Source organism: Manacus candei, unplaced genomic scaffold (assembly GCF_025592945.1).
Source record: "Manacus candei isolate 608988 ecotype Guabito, Panama unplaced genomic scaffold, ASM2559294v1 h1tg000008l, whole genome shotgun sequence".
In the NCBI taxonomy this organism is placed as follows: Eukaryota; Metazoa; Chordata; class Aves; order Passeriformes; family Pipridae; genus Manacus; species Manacus candei.
The window spans coordinates 12,207,350-12,230,155 of record NW_026138056.1 but is presented as its reverse complement, the minus strand read 5'-3'; the positions used below and the strand labels follow the sequence as shown (position 1 = coordinate 12,230,155).

Genomic DNA, 22,806 nt, shown 5'->3' with positions numbered 1-22,806 from the left:
TTAGCTTCCATGTGGGTCAGTTTATTATTTCCTATTAAAATGTGAAGTAGTTAAATCAGAGGTGTAAGCCCTTCTTCCTTCTCTTTATTAATGAAATCCTGGAAATACAATAAACATGAAGGGCCCTGGGAGTGATGAACAACATAAAACAGGTTTGGTACCATGTAAAAACTGTAAAGCTGATAGTGCAGTTCCTATTTGAAGAAGAAGAATTAGTCATGTTGTTCTGCAGACCTGACCCTGATCCTGCAGAAGCTCTGCTGGGCTGTGCCCGGCTGATTCACAATTGGGATAGCTCGTCTGTGGCTCCTCTGGGAATATTTCTTCCAAGAGCCCTTTCTGTTGCTATGAAGGACCACAGAAAGGGCTCTGTCTCTTGACCTTGCATGCCAGAATATTTTTCTTTGCAGTGTGCTTCCACTGGGAAAGGTGAGCGGTGATGAAAGCTTTATCAGCTGGAAATTGCAGAAGCAGAACAAAATTAATGGGGTGAAGTCCCAAAAAACCCAGTGAAATCTAGTTCTGATAAAGGTCAAGTTTGTTGCAGCACATTCTGACTAAATGTACATCTGAAAAGAAGGCACATCCATCATAACAGAGACTTTATTTTCCTCATTGCTGTCCTGATATTATTCTGCTGAAGTAACAGAACACGTGGGGGTGGTAGGGCGGGTAATGTGGGGGGAGCCAATGCCCCTGGTCAGAAGTGACTCCACGTGGTTCAGCCAGAAGGAATGTGTTCCTGTCAGCTTTCTCTGCTTCAGAGTTGAGGTGAAACTCCTTCTTTGTCTTGCCTGAGTACCTAGTTATAGTAAATAATAAGCCAGTGATGTACTCCCAAAATTAGATGTGGAATTTAATTTTGCCTGTGTTTACAAACTGAGTAGCAAACATGCCTTGTCTGACTTTGATCCTGCAAAGTAGCCTGAGCTGCTGTCCACAGTCATGTGCTGGCTGTTTCTGTGCTCTCAGTATTGTTTAGCAGAGGACTTGCCTTGAAGATCAACCAACCCTTGAAGCACAGTGGAGAAATACCCCTTCCTTTTGTCATCTGTTGTGAGGCTCAAGTCTTCGTAAACGCTTCTCACCAATCCCTGCAAAGCTGTCTCTGACTGCCTTTGTGTTACCAGTGTGAATATGGCAGATTCGTTCTTTACAGCAGTGTAAACCCCCAGGGTGTATCTCTGCCAGAGGTCTTTTAACATCAAAGCAATGTAGATAGTGGCTGGTGGCAATTAAAGGCAGCAGAGATGGCTGTCCACTGCAGCTGGAGCTCTGGGTGGGTTGCAGGATGCAAGGATGGAGTGGGGCTTATGGGTGCAGCTGATGAGCAGTAGAGCTTTGGGGCAAGCATGTGATCTCAGGGGCAGCTGCAAGCAAATACCTATTGTCTTTCTGCTTTTGTTGACTGCACTGCTGCAGTATCAGTGGTAATATCACAGAGCCCAGTCTGACCTCAGGTGCCTTCTCCCTCCTGATAAAACCCGTCATGAAGCTGGTGCTCAGCAGGTGCCTTCTGCTCCACAGCCGAGCAACTCAGGTCCATTTTGTCTCCTGTGATTATTTTTTTGGTAGTCATCTTGTGGTTTCACTCAAGGAAAAAAAGTTGTGCAAAAGTGAGTGGCCAAGGACTGCACCATAGGTTTCCATCACAGGAGTGCAAGCTTAATTCAAATAAATGTAGACTTTTGTGCATGAGGTGGTTAGCAATATATGATTTGGTGGTCTGACTTCCTAGTCAGAGTTGGTTGTTTTAAGACATTGTCTTTTTCCAAACTTCTTCCCTTCATTGTGCTAATTGGCTTCTGCCTGCCTCTAAAAAAGTAGGTTTTTAGGAAGGTAGTGGAAAATAATCATACTATAGCCCCAAACTGTTTGTTGTAACATTAGTAGCTTCTGGAGAGATGGGGCTTTGATGAAACAGTGCAGCTCTTGATTACCCTAAACTATTTTCAGTCTTCTGCACCTTTCGATAACGTGGTTCTGTAGATCTCCTGTGAAGATAGTGGAAAACAATTTATATCTATGCCTTGGGGTGATGAAAGGAAAAAAAAAAACCCAACCCAGAAATCTACCAAGACACCTGGATTTCTGCTAAATTAAAATTTTATTATGTTCATGTAGAGAGCAAAAATCATTAGTATTAAGTAGCTACAAAAGTGGAGGGGATAGTGCAAGGTGGTTGTAATATGGGTTTTTTTCAGCAAACAGAGAGGAGGAGGACTTCTTGAAACAGTTTTCTGTCCCTGAAAATGCCTGTATTGGAACTTACATTGTTCTAAAAAGATATAGGTTTGAAATTCAGTGTTGTTAGCTCTTTTTTCTTCTTGTTGTTAAGGGAGTCCTAGCCTTTTAGCATTCACACCTGCTTGGGTGGTTGATCAGGGTTTTTTTCAGTATTAGCGCAAGCTGCAACTTAATCTATTGATATGAAAATTGTGCAGTGTTACCAGTGTCTGTGGAAAAGGGCAGATGCAGTTGAAAAAACTCCTTTTTTCCTCTTCTTTTAATCCAGGGGTAGTTAAATTTTGTGCTTTTTAGAGAAAAGCTTCACAATTAAGTGAATTAAATAATGAAAACCTACAAACTCAAGCAGTAGTAGGCTGCTTCATCATCAGCATCTTTCTACTAGTTTAAAAGCAGTGCTCAGCTTGGTAGGCATCTTGTTGTTTATTAGCAGCCTGGAATTGCCACAGGGAAATTCTGACTGTTGGGTTGTGCTGGTTTCTACCAGAAAGATCACAGCAGATGTAATATATATATATCCTAAGTATTGTAAATCCTCCAGACTGATGGAGTTATGCTTATTTGACTGTTTCTCCACAGATCATTTCCCGCTTGTTTGCCTGCTCTCAGAATTTATTAGTTGCTATGTGACAGAGCTGTTGTAATCTTTCAGCCGTGTGATCAGTGGCACACACGGTGTTCGTGGAATGAGATCCAGTCCTGTGTGGGTGGGCTGCCCTCCGTGGGAGTCTGTGTCTGTCCGTAGGCTGTAGCTCCGTCCTAGAGTCAGCTCACTTCAACACCCTGCTAAAACACTCAAGGCTGACTGCCTGCATTTAGGAAATGGGGATCCTAACACACTTGCGATATAATATGACTTTGGATGACGCTCTCCTGTAGTGAAGCTGCAGCTCAGGAAGAAGCTAAGAGCAGTCATCTCCTCTAGGTGAGGGTAACCTGAGTTGCAGGGTAAATTAGTGCTTAAATTAAAAATGTTACAAGTTCCAACACAATTTAGGAGCACTACAAACTATTGCTCTGAACTTAATATCATATAAATTTGTGATTTTTTTATTCAACAGAGCCTGATTTTTTTTTAATTGAAATTAGTATCTAGGAAGAATAGTATTAGATTTTGTTTAATACATGAATTTTGGGACAGTTAGTTTCTGGTCACTTTGTGAGTGAGATATGCTTACCTTGACATGGGCAGCTACTGCCTGTGCACAGTTCCTGACTGGATTCCTGTGGCTGCTCCAACAGAGCACAAGCCTGCAGTAGTGTCCCTGTGCCATCCCCGCAGCCCTTTGGGATGCCCTAGAGTATCTCAAGTGGCAGTAGGCAGCTGAATCACATCCTGGATGTTGTGTATTAAAGGCACCATGATGTAACATTTACTTTTGTCATGTGGTATTACTGAGGATTTCACTGTTTTCACATATGTGGATTAATTATTCCTTATGTCATTAGTTCATGGAGATAGACCCATGAACATATTGCTTCTGTGCTGTATGTCAGTTCTCTTCCTTTCTCCTCTACCTCCTCCACAGAATTGCATCTGACCTACTGTTGGGTTTGGTATGGCTGCAGGGATGATTACACCATGACAGCATCTAATTTAATAAACAATAAAGCCACTGTTTTGTATATGTAAAGTTTGTCAATGGAAATAATGTTATCTGTGTGTTTTTTTTATCACCCCACCACCAGCAAAATGCTGAGGTGTGGCTTTGGCATTTCTAACCTATGCAGTAAGCATTATTTATTGCTCAGAGCCACTGTCTAGGATGTTTTAGGTGGACTTTCCTGTCCTCTTAACTGATTAACACACAGGTTCTGTATGAGCTGATTTGTTTAATGGTGTGATTTTTCTAGTTACTGAAATGCTTAAATCATTTGAACTTCCAGCATAGAACCGTTTAAACATGTAAATATATGGGAATGAGTTATGCAGGTAACAGAACTTGATTGCATTAACCCACAATACGGGTATAAACACACCTCTCTATGTAGACACATGCATGTGTCCACACTAGGAATCACAGCAATATAATTGTAATGTCTGTAAGTTCAGCCACAGCATCACAGAATGTCAAGGGTTGAAAGGGATATCATCTTGTCTCAACCCCCCTGCCGTGGGCAGGGACACCTTCCACTAGACCAGGTTGCTCAAGGCCTTATTCAGCCTGGACTTGAACACTGCCAGGGTTGGGGCATCCACAGCCTTTCTGGGCAACCTGTTCCAGTGCCTCACCACCCTCACAGTTAGAGTTAATCAGAAGAGCAGTGTACTGTCCTGTGTTTCTCATACTAAATTCTGTGCTCATCACACCCATTGCTTCCTTGCTTCTACTGTGTATGCTCTGATGCTATCTGGATTGCCTTTCTCAAAGACTTTGTAATCTAGGATATCAGCCTGAAAGTACCATTTTCATTCTAGGTAGAGGAATCTCTGAGCAGGTGGGCTAAGTAGTAAAGGAAAACACAAATATTTGAGAGAATTGTAATAAATGTGCGATTTTGTAGCTGGCCTTGCAGCTTCTCTAGTTGCAAATAAAGTCAGTTTTATAGGAAAAGAACATTATTTGAGCAGCCAGGCTGACCTTTGTTTGTAGTTTTCATGGTGTATGTGTAATAACACCATCTCTAATACATTTGCCTGCCACTGTGCAAAGAAATGTGTTGCTTATTTACTAAACATGTCATCAGCATCTCCTGTTCCTCTTCAGTTCAGCGTGTATCCTTGGGCTGTATTTTCTGCGTGTTATTCGAGTCCTGTTCTCAAGAGTCATGCTTTCTTTACAGCGTTCCTTAGTCTGGGTATCTTCTTGCTTCACTCAAAGGAGGAAAAAAAAGTAAGGCAGGTCTGCTTAGTGGTAGCATCACACTAGAAATCTGGCACATGCTTGGACAGAGTTAATTTCTCCTGGTCAGCCCTCATCTGCCTTACCCGTGTTCCCTTCCTGCAGCGCCTTCCTCATCCATTAGACCTTCTATTCCAGCAGATGAAGCAGGGGTCCTGTGGGCAACAGTCTGATAGGTGTAACAACCCTGGCTTGTCCTCAGCTTATGTGCCAAGTGGAGAGTACTGTGAGAAAGCAGTAGGTCATTAAAGACATAGTCTAAAGTCTTTCATACAGAGGGAGGTTTGCAAATGCAAGTTGCAGGAACATCTCTAATATCTGACATATCTTAACTTGTGGAGTTGCTTTTGACTGCCTTAATAATGTTCTTTGCATGTGTATTTTTTTGTTTCCTTTGTCTATTCCTATATGGCTTTAAAAAAACAGGCCGAACACCCTTTCTACCTTCCCTGGCAAATTTTTCTTTGGTCAGTCCAAGCCCAAGTTCAACAGCAGGGTTAAGACCCACTAATGTGTTTTACAGGCTTCTGCTGCACAAGCTAGCAGCAGCAAATTGTTGTCCTCTGCATGAACTGCACTTGAGAAGGATGTTACAGAATTTGTGTGTGACTTTCATTGGTATTTATTGAAAGCAGAAGAGCAAGGATGTTTGGAAAAACTGCATTCTGGGCTCTGGAGGATGGTGTTTTCTGGGGACACAGGCACAGATGTAGAAGTTTTAGAAGCATTTTTTCGCTCTGCATTTTTTTCATTAATGAGAAGTTTTACTTAAGCTTCAACATGACCTCTTCTCTCTCTTGGGAAGCAGTCCCCAGAGGTTCTACCATATAGCACACAGAATTTAGTTGTACAGTCTCCTGCCTTCATGGGCTGCAGTGCAGGAGGAGCTTGTGCAACTCTTGCAAAGGGAAAGGCAAGTGTGTTCTTGTCCTGTCTATGAAAACGTGTTGTCCTTTCTCTTAGAGAAGGCAGCAGCTAGCAAAACAACATAGATGTGATTTCTGGCTACTGTAGTCAGAGTTGCGAAGATCTTGGAAAGCTCCGTTCATTATGGTTTCATTGCAGGGTTTGTCATTTATAGGGAAACAGGTTCCACGCATATGAAGTGTGATGCCTTGTTCCCAAAGTAACATCCTGGAAAGGGACAGAGTTAGGGATACCGTAGAGCTTCTTGCATAGCATATATGTGCTAAACTGGGGTCTCTGCTGAGATTGAATCCAGAACTATTTTGCTGCTATTTTTCCAAGGCATTTCAGGGAGAATCTCAGACTGTTTCCTATTTGCCTGTGATTTGTGTTTGGAATTTTGATGCTGAGTCTTCTCAAGGGTACCGAGGAAATCTTGAGAGCTAATAGTGGTTTGAATGAAATTCATGAAAGCTGAGGGGCAAACTTGGTGTACGAATGAATACATCAAAGGATTTCCTCCATTCTGAGAAGGTTTTTTGTTGTTTGTTTGTTTTTTTTTTTTTTTTTAATATCATGAGTAGGACGAGAAATGGCTCTGGTAGCTTTTTCTGAGATGCTTTAACAGTGTCTTTGCTTTGTGGAATCTGCATTTACAGGTTTATCTATAGGGATTTGAAGATGGGTATTGTTAACAAGCTTTTTTTTTTTTTTTTTTTTTTTTAAGAAAAGTTGGCAGGCTCAAAGGAGCCTGATTTGAAACTAATATGTTTTTGCATTTTACTTAAATGTGATCCTAGGACACAAGTTCCACTTTTTTACATTGCTGCCTGTGAAGGAGTTCAGTGTTCTGAATATATAGATTATCATGGCCTTTGGGATGTTGTGCAGCCACCGGTTTACCTACTTTCTGGCTTTTGGTATTGAAAGATAAACACTCCTGTTCTGCTCCTATCCTCCATTATCTGTACTCACAGCAAACCTGACCATCTTAAACATGATTAAAATTTAATTCAAAAGTTATTAGCTAATTATGACGCAAAGTACTTAATTTGCCATTGCACCCTAATAACTTAAAGGTACTCCTGATAACTTGGTAATAACCGTATCACAAGCAAAAGGACACGGTTGCTACTAACTTAATAGGCAGCTTCCCTCAAGATAAAACAAATAACATACCTCAATGAAATCGGATTCAAGCTTAGTAAAATTATCTTGGCAAGCAAAGAGAGTATTTGTTAATTTTTCTGTGAAATGTTATCATTGCCAAGAAAACTTGGTTACAAAAAACAGAGATGGCAAAAGTATTTGCATGAATAATTGATTTAACATTTCATTGGTTTAAGTGATTTTAGGAAAAGTGGTTTTGATATGCTCTGGAAAACTAAAAAGTTTTTAAGGACTTATTTGCAAGATACCAAACACTGTAGGAGATGTGGGGCTTAAACGCTTGTAGTCTGTTCTTCAGTATATCCAGTGCTTGAGCAAACCTGAAAAAAAAAAAAAAGAGCAAGGAAAGATGGCATTGTAAAGAGTAAAATGCAGGTGGTCAAGCTGTGGCTATGAACCAGCAGGCATGCAGGGGAGCCCGTGTGTGTGGCTGCTTTATTGCTTGATGTCCTCACAAATATCTGGAGGAAATTTCCCCTTGTGATGAGAGGGATGATGGCAGGTATCTGCAGCCTCTTCCCTGGCTCTGAGTCTCTGTAATTGGTCATGTGGGGTGGGTCAGTCAGAGAGCTGGCCTGTCCTAGAGGTGTCTCAAAGTCCTAGAGGAAGAGAGGGGCTAAGGTACTGATCTGTAGATAGTGGTTTGGCTGAAGGAACAATCTATTTTGGGATTGCAAGACTTCAGTTTTCTGGAGACAGATGTGTATGGTAGCAAATGGGTTGAGGGAGTGCTTGGTATCTGGAGACAAGCAAAACTGTGAGGGTCAGGATTTGTTCAGTCACTGAATCACAGAATGTTCTGAGTTGGAAGAGACTCACAAGGTTCATCAAGTCCATCTCTTAAGCAGGTGGCCCATACACATCTTCAGGAGTGTCAGCAACTTCAGTGTCTGTCAGATGGAGGAACCTTACTTTCTGAAAAGTGATGGCGATTGTGGGGATGAAGATCCTGGTTTGGGGTGGGGGAACACCTGGTGAGCAGAGGATAGACCCCTCTCAGCCACATCTGAAGCCTGTAATGCAGTCTAGAGGTTCAGGAGGTTTGGCTGACACAGTATTGAAATTGCTTTTGAAGCACTTATTTTCCCAGCCTTGTGTGAAAAAATGCAGATTAGGTTTTAGCCTGTTCCTCTTATCAGTCTGCATCTCCCTAGTATACCAGAGCAGAGGGAGAAGGAATATGGTAAACAGAAACTCCCTGGCCCATTCGCGGTCTGAGAGTAGTGCTCTCCTGGCCTCACCCTTGTTGCCATCGTACCATGTGGGAGATGGTTTCCATCTGCCCACAGATATCGTCTTCTGGTCGTGAGTCACTAGCTCTTGACATCCCATCCCAACTATTTATTCCTCTCTTTTCTCAAATGTCAGCATTTCTACAAATGCCATTTGGGTCTGGGTGGATGATGGTCCTAAGTTTGGGAATGGGGATTTGATCATCCCAGGAGAAGGCTGTGACAGAGCCTATGTTTTTTGACTTGCTTCTGTTGAACATTCAGGCACCCCGCACCCACCAAATTGACTAGTCATCAATCAGTATGTTATGTACATCAGGGAAGTTACTGTATCAGCTCTATGTCATAGTGTAATTATTAGTTCTGCTGTGAATCTCCTAGGTAGATGGGTCACCTGTTTAGTGGGAAAAATACAGGTTTTAATTTTTCTTGGAAAAACTTCCTTTTCAGTAAAAACAGAGATTAAGGTGCTTCTGCTGACTTCTGGAGCCTTGGCCATCAATTTTTCAATGCACCCCAGTGTTCCCTGTGACCCATGTATCCACTTCTGGTCAACTGTCCTTAAGTTAAATGTCTTGCTTGTTCCATGATCATCTGTGGCGTAGAAAGACGTAGTTTGTTCTCGTGTAAGTAGCATTCCCGCAACATGACTACATGATGTTGTGCAATTTATCCTTTTCCAGTTAATGTGTCAGTTTGTCCGTGTGGATTACATCCAGTGACTATTAGTTCATTTTGTAATATGTCTGATTTCCTTTCATCTCTACTCCTGATGCTGCCTCTGATCAGGCAGGTTATAGCAAATCCCATGTTTCTCTCTTTTTTCTTTTTTTTTGTCTCTGATGCATTCCCTGATGGTACCACATCACTCATCATTTCAGATCCTTCCCATCTGCTTCTCACATGCTTTACTCTGTCTTTAAGATTATTCACCTATTTTAGTCTATCTCGATTTCTTCTAAATGTTTTATTAACGCTCTGAACTTGCCCCTACTGTTTCTTTTACTTTCATGCTGAAATAACAATCTTAAGATGTTTGAAATTTTCTCCATGTAGATTATTCAGTTCCTTAGTCTTTAGCAAATATTTCCGCAAAGGTTTGACATCTGTTTGACTCAGTATTGGGCATTCATCTCTTCTTTAAAATGCCATGTAACTTTTTTTTTAAATCTCTTAAGAACTGGTGTTTTAATACCTCCGCCAGTTCATTCTTCTTTCTCTGTCATTTTGGCTCCTATATAAATACTTTTTCTATAGAAGGTTTAATGAGACTTTAGGTTTTAGTACATTTTTCCCCTGTTACCTGTGCTTTATAATAATTGTATTCATGCCTCTTCTCATAATGTAGGAACTATCTGTGCCAAGGAATTCCTGAGACTCATGGACATGAAACCTTAAATTAAATGTAAGAAGGAAGAGATAAGAACAAATTACAATAGCACTGAGAGCAAGAGATTACAACAGCGTATTTGGTTAAAATGCGGTTTTCATAATATATGTTCCTGAAAATTGCGAATGTATTCTGTTATGTTTATGAGCCAACTTTTGTTATGCAGAGTTATAAAGGTTGCTATGTATTTGGTCTCTGTGGATCCAAATGATGTGAGGTATTCAAAAAAGAAGAGCAGGCTGATACTGTCAAAGTGGTCCTCTGAAAAAAAGAATAGAAACCTCATCATTCTCTACTTGGGTAGGATAGCATTTCTCCCTGGCATGGATCCCTCTTCAACTGTACTGGCTTCTAGGGGACAGTGCAAAATTGTATAATTTAGACATATGAGGAAGTAAAATTAAATAGCCATGAGATGAGCATACTATTAAACAGATCTGATTTATAATGGGCTCTTATGCAAATTGCCTTTGAGCTCTCAGTAAAAGAAAATGAAAAGAGATTAATAAGGACAGCTTGGACTAAAAAGTTGCAGAGAAAAAAAAAGTAAAAACCTGTTTCAACTCACTCTCCACGCACCCCAGAGTGTTAAATAAGCATTCCCATTAGCCATGTAAATATAATGATGTTATAATAAAACTTGCACTTAACTTCTAAGGGCCAAACTCCTAATCACTTTACCACAATGGCTCCAACCAAGTGAGTAAGATTTCAAATAAAATACCTGTTCTTTGCCATGTGATTCATTACTGGGGGGAGAGAGATCTGTTTTCATGCGTATTTTGCTCTTTGCCTGCTGCTGAATATCCAACCCTGGTGAAGTCTGAGGCAGTTACTTGCCTTACCATTAGGATGGAATTGCAGGTGGCAGGGCACTGCGGATGCTCCTCCTGCTGCACGGTTCCCTCCAGTGGGTTAATAAAAGGACTTGGCACCAGTTTTGATCCCTTTTTGTTGTTCTATGAAAGACACGGGGGGCAGGGAAATCTTAACAGCTAAGGAACCGTTGAAAGTAGTTTATTGCAAAAGATTTTCAGTTACTTTTGAGTTCATAGTGTTCTCTGATAAAGAAGTTAAAATGAGAAATAATATACTGAATGTATTCAATTGTAAGAAACGTTTATTTTCTCAGAGAAAAAAGAGGTTTATTTGTGCCTTAGTTTGCAAGTGATGTAATATTCTGCATGCTTATTCCTTTGATTACAAAAGGGAAGAATTTTAGCTTTGTCCAGTGAAGCCATGCAGAACTGTGTCATTTTTCTTGGCACTGAGTTTTGCCATAGTCATCTTGTTTACTTTATATTGACCATCTTGTTCCTAATTGTTGCTGCCTTCCCACATTCTCAGCTGAGGCATAATATACTAAAGCGAAGTCTTTTCCCTTTATGTGTATAATAATATATATAAATATTTATACACTGAGAGAGCAAAGTTATAAACACACTGTGTATACAGTTTTGCTGCAGACTGAGTATATTTTTATACTTGAGAAGCAGGACTTGATTCTGAAGAATTTGAGAAATCCTGTAAGCAATGTCATCTTCCCGTGCTAGCTTCTTGGTCTAGAAATGCTGTTATGGGAGTGCTGGTGTGTGGGAAGAAAGATCCATCTCTGTAGTATTTTATGGAATTAGAACAATGATCTTTTACATGCCCTGTTGTTTTTTCTCCACTAAACCCAGGCTTGTGGCTTGGCCGTACACCAGGCTTGACCCAGGTTTGTGTCCTTAAAGTAAAACCAAATTCTCAATGGAAGCAGGATTTTCCACTGGTTATATTTTCAACCCTTTTCTGACAGTGGAATATGATACTTAAAGCCACAGACATTAATTATTACCCATTGGAGGTCGCACTTTCAACCCATGGGACATTAATTTTCTTGATACATAGAAAATTTCAGCCTGTTAGTTTTAATTAAATATTTCAGAAGCACGTTTTCGTGTAAATGGACTACAGTTTCTTATCCTTTACCCTTGATATTTGGCTAATTCTGTATATAATTATCAGCTTATTTTGCAAGCCTCCTTCAGAGCGTTTTCCTATTTCAAAAATCCATTTTGCTGTTATGTATTTGTCATTCAAAACAAAGAAGGTGTCTTTGCCAATCATCAGCCAATATTGTCAAGAAGGAGATGGGGAAAAACATCTTTCAGGTGTTCTTGGGAAGTGAAATTAAAATAATTAAAATAAGAATGATTTACCAGTCCTTTCTTGTGCCAGCAAACTGGTGTCTCTTAAGCATTTATGTTTGCAGTGTGAGACCAAGCAGGAGTACCAGCAGAGCTACAGGGAGGATGGTTGCTCAGATTGTGTCATATAAAAGAGGTGCCAACTGAGGCACAGGAGGGAGCTTGCCACTGCCTCTAGGAACCCAAGAATGCGTGGTGAGGCTGGAGGGGGAAGATGCTGGTTGTTCCCTGGATCCTGGCATAGCCCAGTCTCCTCTCCTGATGGGTGTAGCAAATGCAGCTTAGGAGCAGGACCATGTCATCAGATTTGGATCCCATATTATCTCAAGTTTTTCCCTGAAGGCCATGTGAAGGATGCGGGAATCTATGTTTTTCCATCTCAAAATGAAAAGAAAGCTTTAATTTTGTTTACAGGAGCCTCTCTGCTGGGGGTCTACCCTTCCAAAACTGTTTTAGTATGTGAAAGTGCAGTTGTGTATTGCAAAGTGATCCTGGGAGGGGAGCCAGAAGGGAATTGGGACTTTGCAATTCCTGGGGTTTTGCTGCTGCAGCCGAGCACTAAGGCAGTGTTTTCAGTTAATGCTTCCAGCCCATGCCCGAAGCCTTTGAGGTCCCAGGTAGCATTCCCAATGGCTGTGTGCTCTCCTCAGCATTATGGTTTTGTCAGAAGGCTCCATCCTCTGATAGTATCTTGCTCTTCTCTAAACAATTAATAAAATGGAGACAAAAAGCCTAGAGGTTTAAAATATGTAATTATATAAGTAATTTAGAACTAGGAAAATGCTGCAGAAAGCAATTACAATTATACATTTCAGTAATGACTGACTTGGCCAAATACATGTTTTGTGTGTGAATTCCATGATAGATTTCAAGATGACTTGCTTGAGTATAGGGGAAAATTAATTCTAAATGCTGAGTACTTCCATTTCAGACATAAAATGTGGTTCATCTCCCTAGTCAACAGGAGCCTGTATTATATGGGCTTTCGCAGCTTAAATTTTGAGCAGCAGGGCAGGCAGTAACAAGTCTTCGAGGAAGAAGGCTTGAATAGTTCTAAGGGATGGCTTTTAACAGAAATGTTTTGTACTTGATCATGCTGCAAAATATATTTCATTCCTTATATGCTATGGATTTCATGTGACTTGATTTGATTCAGGCATTTATTACAGAATTGTTAATGGCCAGCTGAGGTTAATGGGATTTTATTTCCTAGTCTCCTCTCAGCCGGTGAGAAACTATAGATGAGACTTGTATTCTGTTCAGAACTTGTATATGTACCTGCTCAGGGCACAGACATCACTCCAAACTCAATTTGGATTGTCTGTGTCATTTTCAAAGGGAAAGTGTGTGGCTGTGGGTGCAACACTGTGCAGAGTCACCTGGAACCCTGACTCTCTGCAGTTCCCTGAGATGCTGCTGCAAGCCTTGCTGCCTCCCCCTCTCTGGGAACCACTTCTGTCTTTTGCCTCTTGAACCCCTCCTGGAAATTGCCTTCTGCTGACCAAGGGATGTGGCATCTCTCAGCATGGGATGCTTCCTGCAGCCAGGAGGGCTCGTAACCTCTGAGTTTCTGGTGGCTTTTTTTTTTTTTTCCGACTGGGGGTGGGGAATGGTTGTTTATTCACTTCTTTTAAAACAAAAAGAGTATACCATGACTGTTTATTGTGCTTGCTCTATCCTTTTTTTCTGAGAAAATAGACTTGTACCTTACCTATACCACAAACTGAGTGTGATCAGGAAATAAAAGTGTCTGTTGGTCCCCTACCTCCATGCTGATGTCTGGTAATACTATTGTATGCTCTCTAGTAAACTGTGGAGGTTTTGCTGTGCTGATTCTCAAAACAGATTGGTTATGTTGGGAAAGAAAACTATGTATGAACAAGACTTTCCTTTAAAATATTGGAAATGAGGTATCTGCAGAATATTACAGAATGTAGCAGGTTGTGACAAAGCTCTGAAATTGTGCCCCAAATTGTTGGCAGTGTTTCACATGGCGTGTCTGTTTGACGTATCACAAGTGAGCTATTTCGAGACCATTTGTTTACAGTTCTGGTGTTGGAAAGATTCAAAAAGTACTTCCACATTGCATGTACAGGCATATGAGCAGGCACACAAAATTAGACCTACCAGTCACTCCTGCTCATTTCATTGGGAAACCACCACTGACTCAGGACTGTTTTGCAAATGCCCCAGTGTAGAATTGAAACATTTATTTCGTGTTACTCTGAGGGTTTTGTTTGGAGTTTTCAGCCCTTCCTCTTGCTCTAACTAAAGCTGTTTTGAGAGACCCGCATCCAGAAATGTATGTGCACCCAGAGGTTGATGCTGCAAGGCCTGCTGGCAAGCAGAGGCTCTCTAGGTAACTGTGTGGTTCTGGTGGTCAGTAGGTGGTCTCTAAGAATTGTGACATTTTTCTAGATTGCTGTAGAGAGTTCTGATTGATACCTGCCACAACCGGTTAACTTTTACATTAAATCATTAGCTCACGTTGAAGTGTTATCACTTTCATACCCCCATCTTCATATTCCCACAATGTGCTGCCCCTCAGCTGTGCCTGCCTTAGCGTTGGTTGCAGTAGTGGTATCCAAAAGGTGATCTGGGTGTAAAAAACAAACAAACAAAAACCAAGCAAACAACCAAAACAAACTTATTTCCCAGGTACAGTTTCCAAACTAGATGAAGTTCACTGTGCAGTGCTCTGGAAAGCAGAATGAGTCAATCAATGGTGTTGGAGCATCTAGAGTGGATGGGGTGTGCTGAAGGGAGCAATCAAAAGAGGTGCCCAAAATAATTGTGTCATCTCATGAGACACAGATTTGGGCAGTGAGGTGGGTCCAAGAGGCTGCTGCCCTGACTGCTTTTCTTCCACCTCCCATCCACTTCCCCTGCTGTGCTGCTTGGAAGTTCCTGAGGCCATGCTGGAAAAGGTGGCTTAAACCGTAGTTTGAAAACAACCCTTTTCTTATGGAGCAGAGCCACGGAGCTGCTTTGGTGAAGTATGTGTGAGATGGTTTTGTAGCGTTGGGCCATTTGAGCAACTCTTGAGCTGAGTTTGGTTTGACTCTGCTACTCTTCTCTTGTTTCCTCTCCAGAATTGGCCGGCTTTTTGATGGCACAGAGCCCATTGTCCTCGACAGTCTCAAGCAGCATTATTTCATTGACAGAGACGGGCAGATGTTCAGATATATCTTGAATTTCTTAAGGACATCGAAACTCCTCATTCCTGATGATTTCAAGGTGAGATTTCAAGGGACTCGGGTGTTTTGCATGATCCTTGGTAAAGCAAGGATCTGGTGTGTAGTCAGAGAGCCCTAGACAGGGAAGAGGGACTTGCAGGGTATGGTGTGTTTGATTTCATGTACGTGGCAAAAGTAAGCATGGAGTTGCTAAAGTGGTATCTTCCTTTCCTAGAGTGGCATCAGTATTAAATTTTCCCCTCCTGACTCTAGTGTAATGAAGCAACCTTGCCAGGTTTGACCTTGGGAAATTAAATATTGTAGGATACTGATGGAAACAGAAAGGATGTTACAGTCTGCAACTGACTGCTCATGAGCTTGGCTGATGACTTGTCCTCTCATCCGTTTTTATACTTCTCCTCTGATTGCAGCAGCTCCAGTTTCCATTCCCACACTGAAATTAAGAAAATGATGTGGGAATCACAGTATTGACAAAATAAACTGCATACATGGTAATATTTGAGCATTAAGTCATAGAATATTTTCTCTCTCAGACTCTTGAAGGCATACTGCAAGTCTAATTTTGGAATTTGAGAGGAGTCAGGGATGAGTAGTTCCATGTTCATTATTTAAACCTTATTAAAGATCCTGCTTTTTTTTTCTTTTCAATAACAAATTTGTGGTAGTTCACCGTGTTAGACATTAGTCTGCAGAGGCAGAGCTTCAGACTGCATGTGATGTTTATCTGCTAGTAGGTATGTGGGTGTATATGTGGTGACAGAAAGCTGGGGACCATGGTTGCAATCAGAACAGATCTTTATCATTACTTAATGAACACACATCAGTGCAGCTGGCTGTGCCCCTAGTTCACTGTGGGAAATACAGCAATTGGGATTGAACAGGAGAAGTGATGGGGAAGGGTTAGAGCTGTTCACACTGGTATGCTGCCTTTTGTCCCATGTATCTGAGACAGCTTTTCAGGTGTTTGGGGCATAATAGGTGTGAGGTTGAGTTCAAGAGCTGAATTTCAGCAACCTTTGAGTCATCTGCTGTAGACCATCCTTGTTGCTCCCATGCTGTGACAAGGGTAGATCTCCCTGAAAAATGTGGGAGTTTGGAACCAGCTGATAATTTCCCTCTTTTGAAGTCTTAGGGCATCTTTGTGCTGCTCTTGGCGCTTATCCTGGAGGTAATCAGAAATACGGGAAAAGGAAAAGCCACCTTTCATACAATATTAAGAAATTACATGTGTAGAGCCTTTTAAACACATAAATGTACTGTAGCTGTGCCGAAATTAAAAATGCAACTCCTGGCAAGTTCACCCAACTCTGATGTTCAAAGGGGTGTCTTCCCCAGTGGTGCTCAAAGGTGTACAAAAAAATCAGCGATTAAAATAAACAGCACTTCATGTTTCTTAGAAATATAGAGAGTAGGTGATGTTTTTTGTTATGCATTAAACGTAAGCAGTATTTTAAGCTTGATTTAGGTGTCCCATTCACATCAAGTATGTGGTTTCTAGCTCAAATTCAGGACTATATTGATTGTTAGCAGTCTTCTCTTTGTTTCTGTTTTCCCTAATTCTCATGTATCACTTTTCTCTGTATAAATATTTTCCAAATAATTTTATGCTCTTAAACCTAGAAAAACAAGATTTTTTTTTTAAATGGTTTTTAAATTTAAAAAATGGCAGTAGGCAGACTCCACATCATCAGTTCTAAATTACTTCTGTGCTGGCTATGCCTAGAAATGCATTCTCTCTGCTCTGGCATTGAGACAATGTAGTAAACAATACTAGTGGCAAAATGGGGAGGTATTAAAAAATACTTAATTTTTAAAATGCAGTAATATGTGCAAACATTATGCAAATATCAGAATCATTTTACACTAACAACCATTGCAGGCACCCTCATTTACATTCTTATACCTGTTACAATGCCTGCTAGTGTTGCTGTAAGACGCGATGGATCCTAGTGATGAATTTTCTGAATCCTGATTGAATTCTGTTCCATCTGTTCAATGAGGTCATTATTCTATGACATCACTATAGGGATAAAATATGGGGAAAAGTGAGATTTTTTTTTTTTTTTGCCTGGATTTTTTTGCAGAAGGGAGTTGAGCAAGCATAGCCTCTCCCTCCCCACAAAAGTGCTGCTATACTCAGCCCGTTTCAAGTGGCTAATGGTTATTTTTTCCTTGTTCTGTTATTTTATTACACTTCCTACACAGTAATTAGTAGCTATGTCTGAAGGGTTGCAGACCTAGAGCTGTGTTGGCCTGAATAACCATATACATTAAGTGCCACATTAGCAATGCCTCTTTCTTAATTGTGCACAGTAATGCATGTGTCTTTCAGGACTACAGTTTGTTATATGAAGAAGCGAAGTATTTCCAGCTTCAGCCCATGCTGGGAGAGATGGAAAGGTGGAAACAGGACCGGGAGAGTGGCCGCTTCACAAAGTCTTGTGAGTGCCTGGTGGTGCGGGTTGCCCCAGATCTTGGAGAGAGGATTACACTGAGTGGCGATAAGTCATTGATAGAAGAAGTGTTTCCAGAAATCGGCGATGTGATGTGTAATTCTGTCAACGCCGGCTGGAATCACGACTCAACGCACGTCATCCGATTTCCACTGAACGGATACTGTCACCTCAACTCAGTTCAGGTAGGAAATCACATATGCATCTTTTGAAAGGGAGCCTGCTGGCCAGGTACCAGTGGGCTGACCCTCGTCCATGTCACTGGAGTGTTTTGGTGAACAAAATCAGCTGGAGGCTTTAAGCTAGTTATTTGCTTCTGTGCGTCAGGACGTCTTTCTTGATTTAATTACATATATTCCCCAAGTCTCTTTGCAAGCAAACTACAGTAGTGTTAAAATTTTCTGTGGTCTCAGGAAAGACCCTTCGCTTTCACTTCCAGTGGTTTTTCCTAATTTTTTATGGCATAGTAGAGGCCTGTTGGGATTGATAGGACAAGGGGTAATGATTTTAAACTACAATAGGGTAGATATGGACTAGATAAGAGGAGGAAAATTTTACAGTGAAACACTGGAACAGGTTGCCCTGAGAGGTGGTGGATGCCCCATCCCTGGAAGCATTCAACGTGAGGCTGGAGAGGGCTCTGAGCAACCTGATCTAGTTGAAGGCATCCCTGCTTATTGCAGAGGGATTGGACTAGATGACCTTTAAAGGTCCCTTTCAACTATGATTGAATATAGCAATGTCTAAAATACAAAATTATTAAGAAAAAACCTGGGAGATAAATGTAGGTAATTTCTGGAATAATTATAACAGGGTCATGTGTTTTGTCCTTTTTTGGTTAAAAATAACCAACCTCACACACCTACCTGCACCTAGTTAGACATCCTGCATAGGCGACACTTTGGAGTGTGACCACTTCACATCTGGAATCATCACTAGCACAATCAATGCTGTTAGGTTTGGACACACCTCCTAAACTCTGCAGACTCATGAGAGAATTCTTATAGAGAACAGGTTTGCAAGCTAAACTTGCTGTCTTTTCATCTGCCAGGTCCTTCTGTCCAGGTAAAGAATCATAGAATCATTAAGGTTGGAAAAGATCACCAAGTCCTGCTAATGCCTTAGAATTCTGGAGAATTCTAAGGCATCACAACCTTTGAACAAAACACCACCATGTCAACTAAACCACAGCACTAAGTGCCACGTTCAGTCATGCCTTGAACACTTCCAGGGATGGTGACTCCACCATTTCCCTGGGCGGTCCATTCCAATGCTCAACCACCCTTTCAGTGAAGAAATTCCTCCTGATGTCCAACCTGAACCCCCAGCAGCACAACTTGAGGCTATTTCCTCTTGTCCTGTCACTATTTGCCTGGGATAAGAGGCCAACCCTCAAATGGCTACAACCTCCTTTCAGGTAGTTGTAGAGTGATAAGGTCAAACCTGATTCTCCTTTTCTCTAGATGAAGCAAGCTGAGCACTGGGGCATGGACTGAAGGCTGGCCAGGCACTGCACTTGTGCTAGCACTTAACATAAGTGTCTGGTAGACCTGTCTAAAAGTATCTAGATAGGTCTAGATAACTCATGTTACGCTTGGACAGTTGTCTCTTACTGGCTTTGCTGTCATACTGAAACATCAAAATGGCTTTTGTCATAGCCATTAATGCAAATTTAGAACAGCCTTGGATATAGGATTACAACTGAAAAGGGATAGGACTTTCAAGGAGGGTTATTTAGCTACATGTCATATGATAGTTCTCAAAGGAGTTGTATCCTTCAGCGTTTTGTCACTTATTCTGATGCTTACATTTTTGTTTCACAAATAAGAATTGCCAAGCATATTTACTGATGTGAAAAACCTGAGTCAGAGTGGCAAAATATGCACAGGCTTCAAGAGAGATGATGATCTCACATTAATAATGCTGCATCTTCCATTTTGGGGGGACATAAGCATCTCCCAGTCCTAATAACAATGTGAGACAGGACAGGGACTACCAATAGACAGTCTAAGCAGAGAGTGAGGTACAGACCAAATGTTTTGTCCAGGGCTGTGCTAGTTTACAGAGTTACTTCCCCCACATTTTTTCTCAGGACCCAAGCTCTCCTGTTCTATCTAGGTGGCTTACACTGAGATATTTGGGAGGGCAGGAGTGGGAATTTTGGCTTATGTTGCTAAAAGCTAAAGAACAGGGTAAACAAAAATTGCACAGGTGTTTCAATTGGTGTTTCTGAGCCTCTTTTTCCAACCCTTTCTTTTTGATATGTCTGCTGTGTAATTAGCCATGCTCAGGTAATTTCAAAAAACATTTGCCGACCTGGAGCATTTTATGTAAAAACACAGCATGTCTTTGAAGCATTTTTGAACCACAGCTTGCTTCTGCACCCACCATAATCCTTTGCAGACTTCTGCTGTTCTGCTTGCCCGTGCTGTCCCAGCACCCATGCAAGCCAATTTGACAAGTGGTGAAATAGCTAGGAAAGCCTTGGGAGGCACCTGCTCCCAGCACAACCTTGATGAGGTCCTGTTCTGCTGAACAGAGCGTCCCATGTCCTGTGGGATCCAGGAGCATTAGCCTCCTCCTTGGGGTTGGTGGCTGTCACAGCTGACCCTGGTGAATCCCTGGAAGAGTCTCCTTCATAGGTGAGGCAAAGGAAGTCCAGGCAGCAGAATAGATGATCATAAAAGTAAAAGAGTGTAAATAAAGGAAAGAATGTCTCAGACCTGCAGTTACGGTAAACCAGTGTGAACATGGATCATTTAAAAAAGGTGGAATAGTGGTGTGGAAGGAGACCATGCTCTAAGCAGCCTCCTAAGCACTGGAGCCAGTACTGGGAGCTGAGGTCTTTGCACCATCATTTGTTGAGTGAGCTGTGTTGGGTGCATCCCCCTGCCACTCCAAGAGCCCTGCCCGTCTCTTCTTTTTAACTTGTGGATATTGTTTTTCTTTTTTTTTCTTTCTTATTTTTGCCATCATATTTCCCACTGGAAGCAACACTCTGGCTTTGTGAAAAAGGAGGAAAGAAAGTGAATAAACAGAACTCATTAGTTCCATAACTAAAGTTAAAAGGTCTCAGATTTTACCATAGGTAACTGTAACCACAAACCTTCAGAATAACAGTTGGTTTTTAAGTCTCCAGTAAATATCATGATAACTTTTTTGAAATTTTGACCATGGTATCTACATTGTCACCATTTAGTTGAGAAATCTGCCCACACTGGCTGTGCAATCCTTCATTTTTCTTCTTAATTGCTCAGTGGCCATAGTTGGCAGAAATCAGTCCAATACAATTAGGCTGTGTAACCACTTTTGTTTCCTAGCTGAATCCATTTGAAAACACCAGTTATTATCATTGGACAGCAAATAATCTGTTTATTTACTTATATGTTAGTGTTTGTTTCCTCTTTTTTGCAGGTACTTGAGAGGTTACAGCAAAGAGGGTTTGAGATTGTTGGCTCATGTGGAGGTGGGGTGGACTCTTCCCAATTCAGTGAATACGTACTGAGACGAGAACTCAGAAGGACATCTCGTGCACCCTCTGTCATTCGAATAAAGCAAGAGCCTCTGGACTAAAATGGACATGTTTCTTTATGCAGAAAAAAAAAAAAAAGAAGAAAGCAAAGAGGAAAACAAAAGGGGACTTTTCATGTGCAGTTTGGACTCCAAACAAGTCCTGGAACTAAAATTGAATAAAAGACGCATTTATATCGAATATAGAGACCACACCTGAATTCATATGGGAACACTTGGAATAGTAGTGATGATAATAATAATAACCTCAAGATATAAAAGAAAACACACACACATAAAAAATATGTATGTATATGTATGTCTGTACATATATATATGTATGTATATGTCAAGGGGTAGGAAATGCAATGAAAAAAAAGTGGTAGATGAGGTTGGTGCTGTGATGGCCATTAAGTGTCCTAGGCCCTACCCGGGCCCACTTAACGGTGTACAAGCCATTGCCATGGGGGGTTCATAGACTACTCTTCACCCATTTTCCATTGCCAAACAGCCATCCACTTTTTAATGTGTACACACCTTGATTCAACTTTATTTGCATATGGAGGTTTATGTCTGTCTTTTTTAGAGGTGGTTGGGCAGGTGTTCAGGAGATGACCATCCATGGCATTGGAAAGCTTGTCAACTGAATTTTAAATGTAGTTTGTACAGAAGTCGCACACTTTTTGTCTGCCCTCACAGATGTGAAAGGTTAACTTTTCTTTTGAATTAGTTTTTTTGTTGTTTTTGTTTTGTGTTTTTCAAAGGGGGCCAGAATAATTAATATTTGGTAGAGATGCTCTGGTTTGAATCTGCTGCTTTCCTACAATTTTTTCAAATTTTATAATGTATTAAATACAATAAACTCCTGTTTAAAAGAACAAGGGTCTGGTTTAAGCCAACAGAAGCAGAGAGGTGGGACTGCACTGCACTCCACCGTGTGGAGGGGTGGCCACTCTGGCAAAGCAGCAAGTAGGCAGTGCTGCCTGCGCATGGTGGAGTGAGTTAAAGGCAGCAGAGGCTGTTGAGGGATCTGTCTGGTGTGGCACATGTGGCTGGTATTTCTTCAGCACTGTGTCTTTTTTAAGTTTTGTCTCAGTTGGAAGAGAAGCTGTTGGTCAAATGTGACAATAACACCAGCTCAGCCCGGGGAAACCCATCAGAAAAGGACACCTGGTTCTGTAACCGTCAATGTAACAGTGACTCCTTGCATCATTCCCTCCTGATTAAGGAGATGGCAGCTTCAACTCTCCAAGCCCTTGCCTTGATGAGTGTTAGTCAGCCTGTTTGGTTTTAATGTTGTTAATTTCCCTCCTTTCAAGCCATTGTTCTCCTGCCTAGAGAGCGACAGCCGCTTGTGTCACGCCATTGGCTGTGCTGCTCTTGGTAGCGGGCAGTAGGTAAGTCCATGTCCTGCGTTGGATGTCCTGCAAGTTGCTCTCTTGCAGCATCTCACTGAGGCCACTTCTGCAGCCACCTGGTTCAGGCCTCTGAGGTTTTGCAAAGGCAACATATCACGATACCACTGCAGAGACCTTTCACAGGTTGATGCTTTCACCACCTGAGATGCACCAGCAATTGCCACCTTTCCTCCAAAGTATCTTTTTATGCAATATTACTGAATATGAGTGTGTATTCATCCTAGTATGGAAATTTCTATCAATGCGATGGT

The 22,806-nt window shown here is 41.4% G+C and overlaps 1 protein-coding gene across 12 annotated transcripts in view; it reads left to right on the top strand.

Annotated features, from left to right (window-relative positions):
• Positions 1–22,015, top strand: part of KCTD1 (potassium channel tetramerization domain containing 1) — a 101,305-nt gene extending 79,290 nt beyond the window's left edge. For all 12 annotated transcript variants that reach the window (XM_051775142.1, XM_051775096.1, XM_051775075.1 and 9 more), the window contains 3 exons: positions 15,070–15,214; positions 17,507–17,812; positions 21,042–22,015. In XM_051775142.1, coding sequence (XP_051631102.1) covers positions 15,070–15,214; positions 17,507–17,812; positions 21,042–21,200 — 610 coding nt within the window. In that variant the 3' untranslated portion in view covers positions 21,201–22,015. The remainder of the gene's footprint in view (positions 1–15,069; positions 15,215–17,506; positions 17,813–21,041) is intronic.
• Positions 22,016–22,806: the final 791 nt, after the last annotated feature.